The sequence below is a fragment of the Callithrix jacchus genome, chromosome 10 (assembly GCF_049354715.1).
Source record: "Callithrix jacchus isolate 240 chromosome 10, calJac240_pri, whole genome shotgun sequence".
NCBI lineage: Eukaryota > Metazoa > Chordata > Mammalia > Primates > Cebidae > Callithrix > Callithrix jacchus.
In genome coordinates, this window is record NC_133511.1 from 46,190,259 (window position 1) to 46,213,495 (window position 23,237).

The following is a 23,237-nucleotide window of genomic DNA, read 5'->3' on the forward strand; positions in this document are numbered from 1 at the left end:
ATGCTCTATGAATACATTTCCGATGAAGTATATGAATGAATGGAGATAACAGGAAAAAGAGTCATTACCATCAGGCAGGCATGAACTGTATGCAGTGCCCAAGTCAGAAAAGTGCTGCAGTACATCTGATAATGACGCCCTCCAATGCTACAAGGGGCCTTGATCGCAAGGCGAGATGCCTTCTGGCCACACAAGCTCCTTGCAGCTCTTCCTTGCTGTTAAGCAGTAAGCACCCTAAGAACGTACCCTCAGTCCTTAAAAGGGCATCATTTTTCTGTTCCACTATTCATGTCAATGTGTGCAACAAAGAAAACACACTGGGAACATAAAGGCTTAGGATGTTTATTGAAAAGGAATGAAGCCTTATTTAGAAGAAGAATGTCAAGACCATCGGCCCCTGGACTCTCCCTATCTTAGAACGCTGGGGATAGGAAGACGGCAAGTCCTAGTTACTATCAGCTAACATCATCCCAGCGGAGCGTCCAGAGCCCACCAAATGGCACCTGAATCTGAGTGGGAGCTGGAGAGAAGCATGAGGCCTCTGGCTCAGGTTTGCTGGAGGCTCAATTTTGCAAAGCACCTTCAGGTTGTAGGAGGTTAATTTATACGAGTTCAGCGCCAACCAACATTTACTGAATTCCAAGTATGCGTCAGGCCTCTTTCTACATATTATCTTATTTAAAGGGTTTCTGCAAACGAACCATCTGGTGTTGTCAGGGAGGAGATGTAAATCTCACCAACCGAGGGTACAGCCAAATAAGAACGTCTCTCTCTGAAAAATAACTTCCCCACAAGGGAGCAGCTGTGCTTTTTGAAAACTTAAGGACCCTCACATTAAATCATAAAATGTAGAGCAGATGTTAACATTTAAAAGAAAGACTTTTTAGCAGACAAATTCACATTTCCTAATAAATAGTATGTGATAGTTGACTAAATTTAAACAGGAAACAGAGGGCTCAGAAGTGAAACAAATAGGGTTTTTTTTAACCTTTTAGCTTAAAAAAATCGATTAATAAATAGTTAATTTATTAATCACCGCATCAACCCCAGCAGGTCCCCACAACTCACTGCTGATGTGGCAGTGGAGGGAATTTTCCAGATTAATTTTAATTTGACAAATGTCTATATACGTCTGTGTTAAAGTTCAGACAGTAAGAGGAAAAAGCCCTGCCCTTTTTTATGGACACAACTCAATCTCATTCAGAGGAGAGCGGGGATTTCATAAGCCAAGGAAAACAATCTGAGACCTGTCAGTCTCTCTAGGATCAAACGTCCCAGGCCAAAGATAAAGGTGGGCACTGGGGAGGAAAGGGAAGTAGCCAGACATGGCCAAGTGTCAGAGTGAGCCCAGAAATGCGTATCTCATGAAATCCTAGCGTAAATAGGGAACTACAAGGTAAAACAATGAGATGCCATTTTAACCATTAAGAATGGCAAATTTAAAACTCTGAAAGTATTAAGCATTGGTAAAGAAGCAGGGCAAGGGGTCTGGCCTACATTGGCGATGGGAGTGTAAATTGGTATTCTGGAAAGCAGCTGAATGTGCCTTTTAAATTTAAAATGTGCAAAACTTTTGTCCCTCTGACTTCAAACCCCACCAAAGCAATAGTTCTAAACATGTGGTCTGGAAACCCTGAAACCTGCGACCCTTTCAGGAGCTTCAGGACATTAAAACTGTACTCATGATACTGCGTTGTTATCTGCCTTTCTACTCTCATTCTCTCATGGGTGTATGCAGTGCAGTTTTAGAGGCTACGGTTGTGGGATATCACAACATAAGAATGAGAATCTAGAATCCAGTCATCTACTATGAAACCAAACATTAAGTAGATTTTCAAAAATAGAAAACAATGCCATTCTTATCACTGCATTTTTGTTTTACAATTATTTTTCACAAAAATATATTACACCTGAACATGAGCAATGGGTTTACTTTAAATCAATTAATAAACATTTTTAAATCTGTCAGTTTTAATTTCTAATATAATAAATGCCAACAGACAAAACCCAACAACAAAAGCTTTTTGAAATCCTCAAGACATTTTAAGGGTGTAAAGGGGTGCTAACATCAAAACGTTTGAGAACCATAGCTCTAGAGAAACACATTCTGCATGAAGAAGCACGTGTAAGGATATTCCCTGAACCACTGTCTGTAGTAGGAAAAAGTGGAATGAACATACTGGCCCATAAACAGACGGTTAAATGAACAGAGGTGTAGTCACATGATGGAAAATTATGGCACATTTAAAAAGATGAGGCAAATCTGCATGCACAAACATGAAGGTATCTCTGGGACGTATTAAAGATAAATGAGCAAATTGCAAAAACATGAGCACTGTAAAAGAACATGCACTAAACAGGAGCAGTAGTTACCTTTGGGGAAGAAACTGAGATTGAGTTGTGTCCATAAAAAAGGGCAGGGCTTTTTCCTCTTACTGTCTGAACTTTAACACAGACATATACAGACATTTGGCAAATTAAAATTAATCTGGAAAATTCCCTCCACTGCCACACCAGCAGTGAGTTGGGGGGGACCTGCTGGGGTTGACGCGGTGAGCACCCCAGGACAGCCATGCCACACCCATGAACGGATGTCTTGTTAGCTGAAGCACCAAGTCCATGTATAGCCTATTTATCCTTCATACCAAAATATTCACCACTTTCTGAACCGATCTGGAAGTTGTAATTTTTTTCAAAGCATTTCTAGTCTATGTAGCCCATCCATTATTTATTACAGCTTCCCATAATGACAACAACAGCAGTAATAAAACTTCTGACCAACAAGCTATAAATTGAGGATTCCCACAAGCCCTTCCTAGGGTTCATCCATTTGCTAGAGTGACTCACAAACTCAGGCAAACCCTTTACTTACTATTGGCAATTTATAAATAAGGGATCTTTTAAAGCATACAAAAGAACAGACAGGTGAAGAGATACCCAAAGCAAGGTTCAGAAGGGTCCTGAGTGAAGGAGCTTCTGTTCCCATGGAGTTGGGATGCACAACCCTCCCAGCGTGGGTGTAATCTGGATGCCCTCTGAACCGTCTCCCTGGGTTTCTATGGAGGCATGGTTGATTAGGTCATTAGCCACCAGTGATCAACTCAAGCTTCAGCCCCTCTCCTCTCCAGTAAGGTCAGGTGTTGGGACTGAGAGTCTCCACCCTCTAACACATGGTTGGCTCCCTTGGCAACAAGCCTGGCTTCCAGGGCTCTCCAGGAGATCACTGCCATCAGTGACCTAATTAGCAGAGTGCTGGGAAACCAAAGACCAAATAAATATTTCTTATATATCAAAAGAGTGTTCCTCATAACTATAATATTTTTAAAGTCCAATAGTGAGATAGCCTGCCAAGTTTCCAGGAAGTATCCTGCTGATAATGATGCTCTTCCTGTAACTCAAGAGCCCTTTAAATATTAATATGTTATGAGAAATTAATCTGCTAAGGAGCTGTGACAATTGGTGCCAAGCAAGTCACTCACTTAGATTGCTGAGCTTCTGTTTCCCTACTCATGGTTCATTAGAACCATTTTATAACTTTACCTAGGTATCTACTCACATCTAAAAACAAGCCAGTATGAAAGCAGTGACAAAATGAATGGTCTGCTATTTTCATGAGAATTAATAGACCAGCTGAACAATATAAATAGCCCAAAAGGGGCTTACTTACTTAAGAGCTGAGTATATGATTGGAAAATCATCACAGATCAATGAGCAAGGAATGAGTTCCTCAATAAATGACAGTGGGGGATTATCAGCTAGAGTCTTGACTTACCGCATCAAAAGAACAAAACACACTGTAGAGGTAAGTGTTCAAATAAAATCATTAAAGATAATTTTTTTAAACTGATAGATCTAAGGATAGGCTATGACAGTCTAATCATAATGGAACTGAAGAAATAATTAAAAGATGGGTGGTTTTGTTGATTCAAAATAACTTCTGCTTATCAAATCTTATACCGTGAAGGTTACTGAGGGGCGGCTGTCGGGGGAAATGGGCATGATTAATGGTCACAAAAATAGAAAGAATAAGAATGAATGAATAAGATAGCACAACAGGGTGGCTGTAGTCAATAATAATTTTACATTTTAAGATAACTAAAAGAGTATAACTGGATTGTTTGTAACCACGGATAAATACGTGAGGTGATGGACACCCAGTTTCTCCTGATGCGACTATTAGACATTGTATGCCTGTGTCAAAATATCTCACATATCCAATAAATTTATACCCTTATGTACTTACAAAAATTTAATTAAAAAATTAAAAAACAAAAATGCTTAACCAGAATTCAAAGGTGATTGACAACTGGAAAAGAAAACATCTACAATAAAGGCTAGCTAGAAAATATTTGAAACACAGAAATAGTTAATAAAACCCATTGAGAAACCAACATTCCCTTGGAAAAATAAGAACTGACAACTTGCAGAATTATATAAATGGAAAAAATACATATTAAAAAATTCAATGCTGTAACTGAATAAATGTCATTTAAAACAATGACACATCTTTGTTCACCTATTTAACTGTGGACGATAATCCACTAACTTTTGCCATCTGTGGGGAAAGTTGCTTCTTCAGCTGCAGGAAGAAGTGTCACTGGGGTCTGTCCAGAGAGCAACCCAACCACACCAGTCAAGTCTTAAAAAGGTCTATGTATACTTTGACCTTGTAATTACAATTATACAATGTAATGCTGAGATCTTTAGAAAGGTGGTTTATTATGTACAGGAATGTTCTTCACGATGCTGGTTATATTACAAAAAATGTGAACAGTTAAATTTTGACACATTTGCACAACACTCCATGTCACCGCCAACAAAAAAATCAAGTGTACAACAACTGAAGAACACGGTGACATGGCCTTGGCAACTGGAAAAGAAAACACCTACAATAAAGGCTAGCTAGAAAGTATCTGAAACATAGAAACAGTTAATAAAACCCATTAAGAAACCAACATCCCCTTGGAAAAATATGCAAAAGATAATAGGGGACTGCTTAGTGTTTGGTTTTTAAAAACTTTTAAAAAGTTACTGGTTAGGAGGACTTCCACCAAGATGGCTGAATAGGAACAGCTCTGAAGCACAGTTCCCAGCGAGAGTGAAGCAGAAGGCAAGTGATCTCAGCATCTACAACCCAGGTACCAAGTTCATCTCAATGGGACTGGTTGGACAGTGGGTGTAGCCCAAGGAGGGCAAATCAAGTACAGGAGACCAGAGAACTCCCCCACCTACCCAAGGGAGGCCATCGGGGACTTTTCCAGGCACTCCAGCACCGTGGCTCAGATACAGCACTTCTCCCATGGTCTTTGTAGCTCAGAGACCAGGAGACTCCCCCCAGTGCCAACACCAGTGCGGCAGGTTTCCAGCACAAAACAGGGCACCATTTTAGCCAGCACCACAGGTTTACCGCACAAAACTGTGCCGTTTTAGCCCATGCCTGGAACGACTGCAAGACAAAACCACCCATTCCCCTGAAAAAAAAGTGGTCTGAAGGCAAGGAGTCAAGTGATCTGGCTTGGCAAGTCCCACCCCAACAAAGACCAGCAAACTGAGTCCCACTGACTTGAGATTTTCTCAGCCAGCACAGCAGTTTGAGCTCAACCTGGGACTGTCGAGCTCAGTGCCGGGAGGGGCATCCGCCATTACAGAGGCAGTTCTAACCTTGCCTGTGTAAACAAAATAACAAGGAAGTTTACACAGCAGCTGGGTGGAGCCCATGGCAGCTCAGCAAGGCCTCTGCAGGTAGACCGTTACTGAACTCCCACCTTGCTGGGCAGGGCAACTCTAAAAAAAGGCAGCAGCCCATCAGGGGTTTATAAATAAAGCCCCTGCTTCCCGGGACAGAGCACCTGGGAAAAGGGGAAGTTGTCAGTTCCACTTCAGCAGAATTAAACATCTCTCTGCCCAGCAGCTCTGAAGGGAGCAATGGAGCTCCCAGCACAGCAATTGAGCTCTGAAAAGGGACTGACTGCCTTCTCAAGTGGCTCTGTGACCCCTGTATATCCTAAGAGACACCTCAGACAAGAGAGCTCTGGCTGACATCTGGTGGGTACCCTCCTAGGATGCAGCTACCAGAGGAAGAAACAGGCAGCAGTCCTTGCTGTTCTGCAGCCCCCGTGGGTGATTCTCAGGCAAGCAGGATCTGGAGTGGACTTCCAGCAGTCCTGCAGCACGGGCCTGCTAGAAGGCAAAATTGAAAAAGAAAGAAATAGCTTCAACATCAACAGAAAGGATGTCCACTCGGCAACCCATCCAAAAGTCACCGACTACAAAGACCAAAGGCAGATAAATCCATGAAGATGGGAAGAAACCAGCACAAAAGGGCTGAAATCACCAAAAACCAGAATGTCTCTTCTCCTCCAAGGGATCACAACTCTTCACCAGCAAGGGAACAGAACTGCATGGAGAATTAGTTTGACAAATTGACAAAAGCTCGCTTCAGAAGGTGGGTAATAACGAATTTCACTGAGCTAAAGGACCACGTTCTGACCCAATGCAAAGAAACTAAGAACCTTGAAAAAAGGTTAGACAAAATGCTAACTAGAATAATCAGCTTAGAGAAGAATATAAATGACTTGATGGAGCTGAAAAACACAGCATGAGAACTTCACGAAGCAAACACAAGTTTGACTAGGTGAATCGATCAAGCAGAAGAAAGGATATCAGAGACTGAAGATCAACTCAATGAAATAAAATGAGAAGGCAAGATCAGAGAAAAAAGAGTGAAAAGTAATGAACAAAGCCTCCAAGAAATATAGGATTATGTGAAAAGACTTAATTTCCGTTTGATCAGTGTACCTGAAAGTGACGGGGAGAATGAAACCAAGTTGGAAAACATTCTTCAGGATATTATCCAGGAGAACTTTCCCAACCTAGCAAGGCAGGCCAACATTCAAATTCAGGAAATACAGAGGACACCACAAAGATATTCCTCAAGAAGATCAACCCCAAGGCACATAATCATCAGATATACCAGGGTTGAAATGAAGGAAAAAAATGCTACATGCAGCCAGAGAGAAAGGTTGTGTTACCCACAGAGAGAAAGGTTGGGAAGCCCATCTGACTCACAACAGCTCTTTCAGCAGAAACCCTACAAGAGAGTGGGGGCCAATATGCAACATCCATTAAGAAAAGATCTTTCAACCCAGAATTTCACATCCAGCTAAATTAAGCTTCATAAGTGAAGGAGAAATAAAATCCTTTACAGACAAGCAATTGCTGAGAGATTTACTAAACAAATAGCACAAAGCAGGAGTTGCAATCCTAGTCCCTGATGAAACAGACTTTAAACCAGCAAAGATCAAAAGAGACAAAGCAGGGCATTACATCAATGCAACAAGAAGAGCTAACTATTCTAAATATATATGCATCCAATGCAGATACATAAGCAAGTTCTTACTGACCTACAAAGAGACTTAGACTCCCACACAATAATAGTGGGAGACTTTAATACTCTACTGTCAATATTAAATCAACGAGACGGGAAAATAACAAGGATACCCAGGACTTGAACTCAGATCTGGACCAAGCGTATGTAACAGACATCTACAGAACTCTCCACCTCCAATCCACAGAATATACATTATTCTCAGCACCTCACTGCACTTACTTTAAGGAAGTAAATCACTCCTCAGCAAATGCAAAAGAACAGAAATCATAACAAACAGTCTCTCATACCACAGCACAATCAAATTAGAACTCAGGGTCAAGAAACTCACTCAAAACCACACAACTACATGGACACTGAACAACCTGCTCCTGAATGACTACTGGATAAATAATGAAATGAAGGCAGAAATTGGTTTCGTGGAAACCAATGAGAATGAAGACACAACGTACTAGAATCTCTGGGACACATTTAAAGCAGAGTCTAGAGGGAAATTTATAGCAATAAACGCCCACGTGAGAAGTGAGGAACGATCTAAAACAGACACCCTAACGTCACAATTTAAAGAACTTAAGGAGCAAGATCAAAAGCTAGCAGAAGACAAGAAATAACTAAGATCAGAGCAGAACTGAAGGAGACAGAGACACAAAAAACCCTTCTAAAAAATCAATAAATCCAGGAGATGGTTTTTTGAAACCATCAACAAAACAGACCACTAGCCAGACGAATAAACAAGAAAAGAGAGAAGGATTCAATAGATGCAATAAAAAATGATAAAGGGGATATCACCACCAATCCTACAGAAATACAAACTACCATCAGAGATTACTACAAACACCTCTATGCACATAAACCAGTAAATCTAGAAGAAATGGATACATTCATGGACACTCACACCCTCCCAAAACTAAACCAGGAAGAAGTTGAGTCGAGAATAGACCAATAACAAGGTCTGAAGTTGAGGCAGCAATTAATAGCCTACCAACCAAAAAAAGTCCAGGGCCAGACAGGTTCACAGCTGAATTCTACCACAGGTACAAAAAGGAATTGGTACCATTCCTTCTGAAACTAATCCAAACAATACAAAAAGAGGGAATCCTCCCTAACTCATTTTATAAGACCAAACTCATCCAGATACCAAAACTTGGCAGAGACACAACTATAAAAAAAAATTCAGGCCAATATCCATGACAAACATTAATGCAAAAATCTTCAATAAAATACTGGCAAACCAAATCCAACAGCACATCAAAAAGCTTATCCATCATGATCAAGTCGGCTTCATCCCAGAGATGCAAGGCTAGTTCAACATATGCATATCTGTTGATGCAAACGTAATCCATCACATGAACAGAACCAAAGACAAAAACCACATGATTATGTCAATAGATGCAGAGAAGGCCTTCAACAAAATTCAACAGCCCTTTATGCTAAAAACTCAATAAAACTAGCAGGGTACTAGTACCAAGGGAATGTATCTCAAAATAAGAGCTACTTATGACAAACTCACAGCCAATATCATACTGAATGGGTAAAAACTGGAAGCTTTCCCTTTGAAATCTGGCACTAGACAAGGATGCCCTTTCTCATCACTTCTACTAAACATAATATTGGAAGTTCTGGCCAGAGCAATCCGGCAAGAAAAAGAAATAAAGGGTATTCAATTAGGAAAAGAGGAAGTCAAATTGTCTCTATTTACAGACAATGTGACTGTGTATTTAGTGGACTAAAATCTCCTTAAGATGATAAGCAACTTCAGCAAAGTCTCAGGATACAAAAAATCAATGTGCAAAAATCAAGCATTCCTATACATCAGAAACAGACAAACAGAGCCAAATCATGAGTGACTCCCATTCACAATTGCTACAAAGAGAGTAAGATACCTAGGAATATAACTAACAAGGCACATGAATAACCTCTTCAAGGAGAACTACAAACCACTGCTCAAGGAAATAAGAGAGGACACAAACAGATGGAAAAACATTCCATGCTCATGGTTATGAAGAATCAATATCCTGAATATGGCCATACTGCCCAAAGTAAGATATAGATTCAATGCTATCCTCATCACACTACCATTGACCTTCTTCCCAGAACTGGAAAAAAACCACCTTACACTTCATATGGAACCAAAAAAGAGCCCACATAGACAAGACAATCCTAAGCAAAAAAAAAAAAAAAAAAAAAAAAGCAGCAAGAAACACCACACTACCTGACTTCAAAGTATACGACAAGGCTACAGTAATCAAAACAGCAGGGTACTAGTACCAAAACAGAGATACAGACCAATGGAACAGAACAGAGGCCTCAGACACAATGTCACACACCTACAAGCATCTGATCTTTGACAAACCGAACAAAAACAAGCAATGGGGAAAGGATTCCCTGTTTAATAAATGGTGTTGGGAAAACTAGCTATCCATGTGCAGAAAACTGCAACTGGACTTCTTCCTTACACCTTATACAAAAATTAACTCCAGATAGATTAAAGATTTAAACGTAAGACCTAACATCATAAAAACCCTAGAAGAAAACCGAGGCAATCCCATTCAGGAAATAGGCATAGGCAAGGACTTCACAACTAAAACACCAAAAGCATTGGTAACAAAAGCCAAAATAGACAAAAGGGATCTAATTAAGAGCATGTGCACAGCAAAAGAAACTATCATTAGAGTGAACTGGCAACCAAGAGAATGGGAAAAAATTTTTGCAATCTACCCATCTGACAAAGGGCTAATACCCCAGAATCTACAAAGAACTAAAATATACAACAAAAAAAACAACCCCTTCAAAAAGTGGGCAAAGGATATGAACAGACACTTCTCAAAAGAAGACAATTATGCAGTCAACAAACATATGGAAAAATGCTCATCATCACTGGTCATTCAAGAAATGCAAATCAAAACCACATTGAGATACCATCTCACGCCAGTTAGAATGGTGATCATTAAAAAATCAGGAGACAACAGATGCTGGAGAGGATGTGGAGAAAGAGAAATGCTTTTACACTGTTGGTAAGAGTGTAAATTAGTTCAAGCATTGTGTAAGACAGTGTGGTGATTCCTCAAGGATCTAGAAATAGAAATACCATTTGACCCAGCAATCCCATTAAGGGATATATACCCAAAGGATCATAAATCATTCTTTTATAAAGATACATGCACACATATATTCATTGCAGCACTGTTTACAATAGCAAAGACTTGGAACAAACCCAAATGCCCATCAAGGATAGACTGGATAAAAAAATAGTGGCACATATACACCATGGAATACTATGCAGACATAAAAAAAGGATGAGTTTGTCCTTTGCAGGGACATGGATGAAGCTGGAAACCAACATTCTCGACAAACTGACACAAGAACAGGAAACCAAACACAGCATGTTCTCACTTATAAGTGGGTGTTGAACAATGAGAACACATGGACACAGGGAGGGGAACATCTCACACCAGAGCCTGTTTGAGGGTAGGGGGTTAGGGGAGGGATAGTAGGGGGTGGGGGTATTGGGGAGGGATAACATTAGGAGAAATATCTAATGTAGGTGAGCAGGGGATGGATGCAGCAAACCACCATGGCATGTGTATACCTATGTAACAATCCTGCACGATCTGCACATGTACTCCAAAGCTTAAAGTGTAATAAAAATAAATAAAAATATAAAAAGTTACTGGCTGTGTGTGTGTGTGTGTGTGTGTATATATATACACATAAAGCCTGGGGGAAAATATACTAAGATAGAATAATGGTTATCCGTGGTGGTATTATAGATTTACTGCTATTTTCTCTTTTGTATTTTCCATATTTTCTACAGTAAGTTTTATCTTTATAATTATATAATATACACATATAAAAGAAGCACAAGCTTTAGAATTTACTAAACAAAAAAAGAGTCCCCTCCCCACCACCCCTTTCATCCCCCACAGAACTAGGTGTGCCTAGTACCAAGCAGATGGCAGATTCTCTTTAGGTCCCTTCTCCCCATGCAACTCATGTCTCCCTCCTGCCCCCAGAAACTCCATGGCATGCAGCTGGGCCTGCCTCACCCAAAGTTCCAGGTTCGGCCAGACCAAACGCCCCCAAATGGCCTCCCCTTCCCCACTTTGGACCAAGCTCTGACTGCCTCAGTTAGGGGTTTGACAAGGAAGCAACCTGCTGCAGAAGAAAGGTGTTTGCATGGTTTTTTAAAAGGATGTTGTTGATCCAAACCTAGGGTTCATGAAGGTCCTAAGACCTATTTTCAGGTCTTGTTACGGGTGGTGAGGTTTTGTCTATTTCAAAACAATAGACAAAAGAGTTTGTCTATTTGTCCATTATTTCAAAATAATAGACAAACTCTTTCCCCACAAAGTAATTTGTCTATTTATTTTGAAATAATATACAGATTAGTATATTTTTAACCACTCTCATCACTATTCTCATTACTAAATGTGTGCTTATTATGTGTCAATTCATATTTCTTGCTCTATTACAGTTTTCTAGTCAGCTCCAAGGCCACTATATAGAGTTTTCAAATATTTTTGATGGAAATCTTTTTCAACACTGACTCAGTACACACAATATCCCATTTCAGAGACAATATAATACTGAGGATCTGAAAAAGACTAAAATCTTACCAACATCCCTGTTTGTTTATTTACACACACTTTATCAAATGCCTGCTGATTTGGTTTGGATCTGTGTCCCCAGCAAATCTCATGTCAAGTTCCCAATGTTGCAAGTGGGCCTGGTAGGAGGTGACTGGAATACAGGGGTGGATTTCTCATTAATGGTTTTGGACCAACACCAGTCCTATACAGTGAGCAAGTTCTCATGAGATCTGGTTGTTAAAAAATGTGTAGCACCTCCCCCCACTCTCTCTTGCTCCTGCTTCTGCCATATAAGATATGCCTGCTCTCTGTTTGCCTCCCACCATGACTGTGTTTCCTGAGGCCTCCCCAGAAGCTGAGCAGAAGCCTCTAGGTTTCCTGTACAGCCTGCAGAACCCTGAGCCACATAAACCTTTCTTTATAAATTACTCAGTCTCAGGTATTTCTTCATAGCAAAGTGAGAACTGCCTAATACTTCTATATATCAAGTTTTACGGACGGATAATCCTGCCCTCAGTGGACTTACAGTATTCAACAAATAATTATGCAAGTAATTACCTAACTTCAAGTTGTGGTAAATGTTAGGAAGGAAACTTAGAGTGTTATATGTATCATGAAGTTTAACTTAAAGTTGGAATTCTACCCCTTGAAGGAGGCCCTTTCTTTCTTAAAACCAAGGGCACATCAAAATGCCTCTTCCAAACTTCTAATGAGGTCATATTTTGAGGGAGTTAGAGCTGGACGGTGTACAGGGCAGTGTTTCCTTTCTACTTATTTCAAATAGGAACGCAGGAATGCAAAACTATTCTGGAAAATGATTTCATCCTCCTGGAAACCAATACTACTGCAGTCTCCTTTCCTTTCACTGTTGAGAGGAAAGAAATATGAAGATTTTCATGCAAGCAAGCTTTATGTGTGAGTACAAATTTTGAAAGAATGCAAATGTCCATCATTAGGGGACTGCTTAGATAAATTATAAGAATATTCTAAGCTATGGAATACTGTTCTATGATATGAGGTGACACCTATGTACTGGCACAGAAAGCTCTCCAAACATTCTAAGTGAGAGAAAGCAAACCATTATGGTATGACTCAGTTTGTTTTAAAAAATAAGGTGTACACTTTATATTAATGCAGAGAAAGTGCAGCAATAAGGCTGCACCAAGTGTCCACCTACCTCCAGCACATGGTGAAAGAGATTTATGAATCCTTTACCTTGATAATGTATTTAGGTACTACTTGTACAAGAAACATTAACCAAGTAAAACATGTATCCAACAGTAGAGTCTCTGGATAGCAAGCATCCTTCTGGAGGGGTTAGGAGTCTCTCTTGGCTCTTTGGTTCTAAGTATGAGTTGAAGATGTGCTATTATAGGACCCATGCCATGAAACCCTAAATATTGGCCCAGTCTAATAGACGACCCTGAAGAGAATCGATCTGCTCTGCCAGCTGGTACATGCTGAAAAGCAGCCTGAAGGTATTCCCAAAAACAGGCCTAAATTCAGCCGCAACAGAGCAGATGACTTAAGGCACCCAGCTGTTGACTCAGTTGCAGGAAGTGAAAGGGGAACTCCAAGTGAACGATATTGGAAGCAGCTGCAGTTCTATCTGTCCTTTGGCTCACTGGGGCTGGCCCAATGCCTGCTCTGTAATGACAGCAAAAGAGCAACACTAACTCAGAAAGACCAAGTCCCTCTATGCCCAGAACTGTGGCTGCCCACCGGGAGGGCAGCTGAGGAGGGAGGCAGGGTCCCCAGTTGACCAGACACCCTTTCCCTAGTAGACTACTGGCTGCCCCAGCTGCCCACCTGGTCCAGCCAGCAAGATACAGGGCAGGAAACATCCTTGCAGGAGGCGTTTCCTTTCCAGGCTCTCCTTCCTAGGGGGTATGTGTTAGGCACCAAGGAATCAAAGCAACCCGAGGCCTCAGACCTTGTACAGCCCTAAGCCCAGGGCACAGGAGATCCTATCAAAAGACCCCTCGAAGATGAATCCCATCCAAACTCTGGTCTGTTGACGGTTTTGTCTTAGTCTAGGCTGCTATAAGTAAATCCCACAGACTGGGTAGCTTAAACAACAATTATTTTATCACACTTCTGGGAAGTTCAAGATCAAAGTGCCAGCAGATTCAGTGTCTGGGGAGAGCTCTTTCCCTCGTTTGCAGATGGCCATGTTCTCCTTCCGTACTCACATAACTTTCCTTGTGGCCATATTTGCGGAGAGAGGAAGACAGAAAAAGAGAGGAAGGGGGAGTAGCGAGAGGGAGAGGGAGTTAGAGGAAGGGTGGAGAAGAAAGAGGGATTTCTTCCTCTTTTTCTAAGGGCATCCCATCATGAAGGTCCCACTCTGCTGACCTCATCCAAATGGAATTACCTCCCAAAGGGCTCTCTAATTATCATCACATTGGGGATCAGGGCCTCAACATATGAATTTTGGGGTTGGAAGACACAAACATTCAATCCATAACTGCGGCACACTTAGGGAATTTGTTTCTTCAACAGTTTAGAGAAATACTTCTAGAATTTCAAAGCTTGAGAGTCACACCACGCTATCATGCTTACATTCCTATACCTCTCCCCCTCAATGAAATGTGCTGCACCTCTAGTGACATCTGAGAGCAGATGTGCTAGAATTTCAGCAGACGTGTAAACTGCCCTCAGTTTGGAATATGAAGCATATTGTGCTTTACGATGATTTATCTGCCAGCCATGTGTAGAATGGATTGGAATGCACAGAGTGGACAGGGGGAGGCCAGGTGAGGCTGTCAAAGTTTTGCAAAGGAGAAGTAACAAGGGCCCAAACTGGTACTGTGGTCTGGAGGATAGAAATGAGTAGCACAGAAGGGTGTGGTAGCTGAGGGAGCCATTTTTCCTCCTGCAAAAAGGGCCTCCAGGCACTGTCTCTCAGCAGCTTGCACAACAGTAACACCCACGGGGTACCCAAGCCTCACAGATCACACACATCCTTCTTCCACAGTACAGCCATTCTGCACTTTGAACACAGATTCTTCCTCATCACAAAAATAACACAAAAAAAAATGAAGTAGCCTTGCAATATAGCCTCAGCTTATAAATCAAGTGGGACCACTTAACCTAACATGATGACATACATCCTTTACTCCCAGGTGCCTGGGAGTGGGGTAGGACACGCCTGACCCCGGACAGCACTTGTATCATTCAATGGCACTCAGAGGGCTCACTTCCAAGCAACTGGGACCCTTAGCCAGAACGTCCCCCCCATTCCCTCAGCCCAGCCATTCTGGGAGAGCTCCCTAGTGAGCTCTGGCACTTCCTTCACTAAATTTCTATTGAACACTTGTTGAGGGCAAGACATGATAGATGGCGAGAGGAAGAAAAAATGAAGGCTGGTGAAACTACAGATTCTCTCTTCTCTGGCTCCCACCACACAGCCTTTCTAGTCCAAAGTCACAATTGAATTTAAACTGTCTTCTGCTGTGTGTCACTTATTTTCCCCCTACCCAACTGAACCTCAGGGGAGGCAGGCCTGCAGTATTTTAGAAAGGCTGAGTAGAAGTATCAGGCCTAACCAGACAGGTGCACACTTTAGTTCTTATATTCAACCCTTAGTATCTCACTGTCCAAAAACCTTAAAATGCTCCCAGGCACAACTCAGAAGAGTCTCCTGGCCACTCCCTCAAGAGTGTTTCTTCTTGTAATTCTCACTATCACAGGGCACATGTGGACCAATGAGTGGCTGCAGGCCACAGGCTGCTGCAAAGACTACCAAAGTTGCCCTGCACCATGACTGTGATACCAGTCCTACCATGCCCCTCCAGACCACATCACTTCTGCAGTCACCCTCAACCTGTGGGCACGCAGACGAAGATCTGGTGAATGAACAAGGCAGATTCCCTTCTGCTCTCTGTCCCCAACAGAGTCCCACCAGCCCAGGCAGCCCCACACCAGTGCCTACCACGTGGGACCTGTGTGAGCTGCTGTGGGAGGCAAGAAGCCAGAACCTCCGAGGACTGGCTGAATCTAGTGAGAGAACAGGCCAAAGTCTAACAGGAAGCCTTTAATATGAAGCCAAGTATTTTCTCATATGAGGACATTCCCTCCCTCTAACCTGCAACACTCCCAACCCAACAGGGAAGCTGCTCTGAAATCTAAAACACAATCCATGCACATTTTTGATTTAATGGGTTTTCTTTAAAGTAAAAAATCCTTTCTTTAAAGTAAAAAAGACATTGAGATAAGGTCTGCAGATTTAAAATGTGGCTTCATCCTCCCTCTGTTGATAATGACTCCCTCCGTCTCTGGTGCTTGGAATACTCTTTTGTTGAACCTCACACAGAGCGTTATAACCTGTCTATGCGTGTTCTGCACAAAGGAAATTTCTTATAAAGGAAAAGTCACCACAAAGTTTCAACTTGAATCCTATTTTACAAAATACCGTTTGACAGGAAATTTAGTTTTTGGAAAGTAACTGGAAAATATAATTTATTTTATGTTTAAGGGGATTTTTATCACAAGAGTTGAATTCTTATATATACTAGTTTATCATACAGGTGGAAAAGGAAAAACATGTAATTACAGTTGATTTTCTAGTTTCTAATTTTATACACACACAGCCCAACACTAACAGGAAAACAATGGGACTTGCTGTGTCCTCTTTCATGTGGAGCCCCTGGACACTTAACTTTGCCTTCCACCTCTCCAGGTGACAGTGCCGCTAAAGCTCCAGGGGCCACATGTTGTCTCACACATCTCAGCTTCAGCCAGTGCTGCTCCACACACTTGGAATCCTGCCTCCGGGGTCCACTTTGCCCTGAAACTCTCACCATTCCTGAGTCAGAAGAAACCCCTCCTTCTGCTTTCCCACAGCACCAGGCTTTAGTTCACACTTTGACACTGCCCAGATTCCATGAATCCTGCATTAGGAGGGTTAGGCGTTCAACCTCTCTGCAAGACCATGCTTCCAGGGGGCAGATTCTATGTCCTATCTGACATGCTATTGCCAAGTATAGTATCATGCACACCAGAATTAATAAACAACATCTGATGATGCCAAAGCTATCACCTTTCATTCATTCACTCAACACGTGTTTAGAGTAGTTTCAATGGCCATGCAAAACACGCATGGATAGGTTATAATGCTCTGTGTGAAGTTCAACAAAAGAGTATTGCAAGCACCAGAGAGAGAGGGAGTAATTATCAACAGAGGGAGGATGAAGCCATGTTTGAAGTCTGCAGGCCTTATCTCAATGTCTTCCTGGGGCCTGTGTTCATTGACCAATATGGTGGGCAAAGTGCCAGCTCCGCTTCAATTACTTCGCTTTCCCTTTATTGTCGTTCTTATCTTTTTTGGTTTGTTTTTGGCTAAGTGCACATTGCTAACCACACAAAATTAAATGCTGCAGGACATGATCCCTCCCACTGTACCAACTCCATATATTAATCTGTGTACCTCTCCCCTCCTCTCGAAAGCCCTTCTTCTGGTTTTATCTAAATGTATACCTGATCTAATAGATCTTCCCTGGTTCTGTTCACTTCATCCCACATGTCTGTCTGTGATATAGCTGGCCTAGAATTAGAACCAGTACAATGCCATTTTAAAATGGGAAAACTGTTTCCATTCTCCTCACAATGACTGCTAGCCATGGCTTCTGTCCAAAAACTGTTCTCTTGGTCCCCCTAGCTGACATCCCTGCTCACAGGGTTAGCAGGACCCTTGATGTCAGTGGTCCTAAGATTAACATTTACACCATGCCTTTTAAACATGCTCTGCAAATTTATCCAGGAAAGAATAGATTCGGTAAAATTAATAGTTCTAAAACCCAACTATGGGCCTCTGTGTCAAAAAGAGGACACCTATTAAAGATTTAATTTATGTTATAAGAACAGGGGGGAATGTGATATAGCTGGCCTAGAATTAGAACCAGTACAATGCCATTTTAAAATGAGAAAACTGTTTCCATTCTCCTCACAATGACTGCTAGACATGGCTTCTGTAAACTACTAAGATTACCTTGCAAAATGCAAAGAGAGGAAAAGCTGCATACTTTCTCTTATCTGTAACTGCCAGAATTGCTGGCCTTTGTTTACCAAAGTAAGCACCCCCAGATAATTCCATTCTGGCGCCAAGTAACCTAAAATTATGTGGACCCCACAACTGTCCAAATAATGTATAAACTAATGTTTATCTTGACCTCTGTAAACCACTTAAGTGGCAATCAGAATGACAAAAGTCCCCTGGCCCTTGGAATATCTGGAGCCCCCTCACCCTCGTCTCAGCCTAGGAGGTGATTGACAGCTTTCATTCCCATCTCCGCTCCTCACCCCCACTCCCAAGGTAGTTTTGTGGGTATAAAAAGGTCTTGTCACTCTTCTTTCTCTGCCACAGGTTGGAGAGACGTGAGTCCTCCGTGGTTGCCGGCAATAAACCCTGCAATTTGGCATACTTTTGTTCTGGTGTTGATTTTCTGTGCTAAGTTCAATGCAACATGTCCTCCCTTGGAACTCCTGAAAACCCTTCAGAAAACATGGGACTCTGCTCGATAGCGCCTCACCCAAGTGCCTGCCAACCTTCACCAGGCCGGAGCTCATAGCTCAATACCTGTTTGGGTGCTGAATTACACACAGCTGAACAATGTTACCTGCTAACAGATATGTTCTAGTGCCCCAACTGCATAGTAAACTGCCACAGGCCAGAGGGAGGGCAGGGCGAGAACAAGGTCTCAAAACCCTTTCCCGTCTTCCTCAGCACACAACAGTGCTATGCACACAGCATGAGCTCACACCCTTGCTAGGTAAAACCACCCCTAATCACCCAAAATTACCTCTCAGGCAGCCCACCAATTTAGATGTATCTTAAGGCATTACAGGTGCAGGTTCCTTAGGGATCCCTCTAGTACATGCACTAGAGGTGGAGACTGGTCACAGAGGGCGATCAACTCCTCCTTCCTGCCTTTCTGTTCCAACCAGGGACCCAAGACTCGCACCTCCAAGACAGGGTCCAGGCCTCTTTTACTCCCAGGTCCTTGGAGGTCAGCACTTAGTTCAGCACACAGCCAGAACTCAATGAGGAGTTGACTGAAGGGAGAGATTATCTCCAGGACACACGCTATTTGGTGGTTTTCCTTTCAGCTGGAAGCCTCAATTCACTGTCAAATGGGAAGCGAATGAAAATCTCAATGACTATGCCTATGCAAAGAGCAGGAAAACTAGAAACTAACTTTCCACGATGAACTTGGCAGCTTCCTGCCAAACTGAACAACTTAGTGCTGCAGATTGCACAATCACACTCGTCGTCACTCTTTCCTAACCAACTCTTCCCTCAACTTCACTATTCCCATCACCCTCAACACCACACTCCACTCACCCAGATATACAGCCTTCACAGCAAGTTTGACCAGTACTGCCCTTCATGGCCTATTACAAACTAGGTACTCACGTGCTGCTTATTTACTCCTTGATCTTACAGCAATCACCCATCCATTTTCTTCCATTCACACCATCTGTGCACAAGACTTCAACAGACTTCTTGCTTTAAGGCACCTGGCCCTCCAGGTCCCATCCTCTCCTCCTTCCCAAACCCTATATGCCACCAACAGGCTAGTATTTACGTAATGCTATTGTTTTCAACCACTCTGTCCTCTGCTCAAACAATAAACTTCACAGTTCTGAAACCATCAATCTATACTCTTCTATTCCAGGCTGACCCAGGCCCATATTCACTCTCAGATCCCAGGAACTCTTGACTTATCCTCCTGCCGGCTAGGACAGTCACTGTGTCTCTCTTTCCAGGAACATATAACATTATCTGCCATCTCAAAACCTTAACAAAGGTCTTACTCCTGCTTAGCCAAATCCCACCCACCCTCTGACAAAAGTTTCCCCAAAGTCCAGCCACACTAGGCAGTTCCCCCGCCACAGAACTGTATTTAACCCTCCTGCACTACCTTCCTGTTGATTCCTAAAACTCTCTCCTGTGTGAAAGTTAGAACAGCTGATGAGGAAGAGCAGCCACGAAGACTTTCCAATCTCAAACAACACCTATGAAGCTCACATGAGAATTTACAGGAAGGGGACTTGTTCATCTCACATTCATAAGACCGTCCAAATGAAGGATCCCTCTAATGCCTGCCAAGTGCAAATATTTCCTATTATTCACAGCCCTGCAGAGCTATCTCAGCAAATACCAATTAAATATAAGACAGTGAAAGAACACACTTCTCATGAAACAGCGTTCTTCACATTCTCCATGTGGCCACTCAGGAACTTCTCTGGTACAATATTTTAGGCGGCTGGACAGGTATGTAGGAGACAGGGAAGAAAAGAGGGGACACGGCTATTCTTGGCAAATCTGGTGGCAAGGTGCTAGTTTTAAAGGTGGGACATGAACTGTAAGCCACAGTCCCATCAGTGGGTCTCAGGGAACAAGAAAACTGAGGAGTAGGGATGAAAGCTGGGTAGACAAGAGTACCAATGAAACACCTGAGCAAAGAACACTTTGGACTATAAAACCGGGGCCACTATCCTACCTGACATTTACGACCATCACAGTTGGGCGTGCCCAGACTTGGGCCTATGAGCCGTAAAATCGTAAGATCACAGCTCACTCGGCCAGACCCAGACGGCCCTCCCCTCCGACCTGGGCGAAGCTTACCAATCGAGATCTCCTGGGCGAAGGCCAGGGAGATGAGCAGCAGGGGCAGCCCCACGGCGATACACGTGACCATCTTGTCCACGGCCAGCTCCAGTCGCAGCCCCTTGAACTTGGGCTCGGTGGGCTCCTTCAGCAAGAAATCCGAGAATACGTACTCCGTGGCCAGGTGGGCGATGGCCATGGCTGCGGCGCGCCGGGGTCAGCCAGGCAGGTCCAGATACCGCTGGCGTCTGGCGAGCTCCGCGGCGCCTTCACCCCGTCACCGGCCTGGGGCGCGGCTTTCGCTTTCCCTTTGCCCACTCCCCGGCTGCGCCCAAATCCCGCCTGCCTTTGTGTCTCAGCGCCTCCGGGTCGCAGGGACTCTGCTGGGCTCTCGCGCTTGCTGCCTCCGCGGCCGGCGGGGCGGGGACCTGGGCGCGGCGATTCCCGCCGTCCCACCAAGCGCGCTCAGCCCGTGCAAGTCCCCGGGGATGCGCGGCACTCGGATGCGAGCTCTCCAGCGAGCCCGCAGGCGCTTGAACCTCCGGCCCGGCCCCTCCGCGCCGCCCAGACTATAGCGGACTCCTGGCCAGCCGTGCTCTCTCCGCCAGCGGCTGCGGGCTCTTCCGGAACCATCCGGGGAAACCGAGTACCCAGAGGCGTGGAGTTTCCGGAAGACGCGGTGACGCGAGGCGGGGTGGGCGCGGCTGCATCCGCGCCCCTCGGGCCCACCCTCTGACGCAGGGATTTTCCAACAGAATGAACCGGCAACCAAGAGAATGGGAAAACATTTTTGCAATCTACCTATCTGACAAAGGGCTAACATCCAGAATCTACAAAGAACTAAAACATATATGCAATAATAAAACCAACAACCCATCCAAAAGTGGGAGAAGGATATGAACACTTTTCAAAAGAAGACATATATGAGGCTAACAAACATTTGAAAAAATGCTCATCATAACGGATTATTAGAGAAATGCAAATCAAAACCACATTGAGATACCACCTCAAGCCAGTTAGAATGGCGATCATCAAAAAATCTGGACAAAACAGATACTGAAGAGGATGTGGAGGAATAGGAATGCTTTTACACTGTTGGTGGGAGTGTAAACTAGTTCAACCATTGTGGAAGACAGTGTGGCGATTCCTCAAGGACCTAGAAATAGAAATTCCATTTGACCCAGCAATCCCATTATTGGATATATATCCAAAGGATTATAAATCATTGTATTATAAAGACACATGCACAAGTAAGTTCATTATAGCACTGTTTACAATAACAAAGACTTGGAACCAACTCAAATGCCCATCAATGATAGACTGGACAGAGAAAATGTGGAATATTATGCAGCCATCAAAAATGATGAGTTCGTTTCCTTTGTAGGGACATGGATGAACCTGGAAACCATCATTCTCAGCAAACTGACACAAGAACAGAAAATCAAACACCGCATGTTCTCACTCATAGGTGGGTGTTGAACAATGAGAACACATGGACACAGGGAGGGGAGCATCACACATCTGTCGGGGGGAAATAGGGGAGGGACAGTGCGGGGTGGGGAGTTGGGGAGAGATAGCATGGGGAGAAATGCCAGATATAGGTGATGGGGAGGAAGGCAGCACATCACACTGCCATGTGTGTACCTATGCAACAATCTTGCATGTTCTACACATGTACCCCGAAATCTAAAATGCAATTTAAAAAATTGGAAAAAAAAAGAAAGACAGGAGGAAATGCTCTGACCAGTGTCCATGGAAATTAAGGCTATTGAGGTGGAAATAATTTGACTGATTGGAAGGTAAATGTGAGGACCCACCCAAGAAGACTTACCAACAAAGTTGGATATGTTTCAAAGTTTATTAAACGTTGGAAGGCTTTTATAAGAAAGTTTAGGAGAAGGGAGGAGGACCCCTCATATCACAGTTGGGTTTTCAGAGGGTATAGTACAGAGGTTACAGTCACAGGCTGCAGATGACAACACACAGGCTAAAATGCTTTGTGCACAAGAAAATCAAAGTTCATATGATTCAGAAACAAGTCAGTCTTCTTTTCAATGTCAGTAGTTTACATATTAATCAGTACATCAACAGTTCGAGGAACTGACAAGACAATTTGAAGGACTCACAGATTTTTTACTCAGAGACAGGATCTAAGCCATGAATCTAAGACCTTCCTCAGACAGCTTAGTTTGGAAGCCCTGACAAATGTAATATGTAAGTTATCACCAGGAACATCTGAAGCAGGTGGGACCTGCAAACATGAGGGCTCCTTGGAACAGGGCTTGGCTGCCTTCTTTGCGGGTTCACATGTACCCACAATGTACCTCTCTACCCCAGCCTGGCCTCTAAACACACATCCAAGAGCCTATACACCTCTCTCTGTGTAGATGGTTCACAGGGCTTCAGACTCATAATGACCAGGACTTCAGTCTTCATCTTCCCGTTAAACCTGAGCTCCATTCTCCACATCTTAGTAAATGCATCACCAGCCACCCATGTACCCAAGTCGGAAAACTGGAGCACCATCTTCAACACTCCTATCTCTCACAGCTGCCATAACTAATTTTCAAATTCTCTTACTTCCCTCTCGTAAATATAGTAAATCTGACAGCTCTCCACCTGCACTGCCAATACCCAATTCAACTCACCA

General features: G+C 43.1%; 1 protein-coding gene across 1 annotated transcript in view; it reads right to left on the minus strand.

Annotated features, from left to right (window-relative positions):
- PANX1 (pannexin 1) overlaps nt 1-21,231 on the minus strand; it is a 64,099-nt gene extending 42,868 nt beyond the window's left edge. Inside the window, exon 1 of the mRNA XM_003734149.6 lies at nt 20,606-21,231. Within this exon, the coding sequence (XP_003734197.3) occupies nt 20,606-20,786 (181 nt within the window). The 5' untranslated portion in view covers nt 20,787-21,231. The remainder of the gene's footprint in view (nt 1-20,605) is intronic.
- Between the last annotated feature and the right edge of the window lie 2,006 nt (nt 21,232-23,237).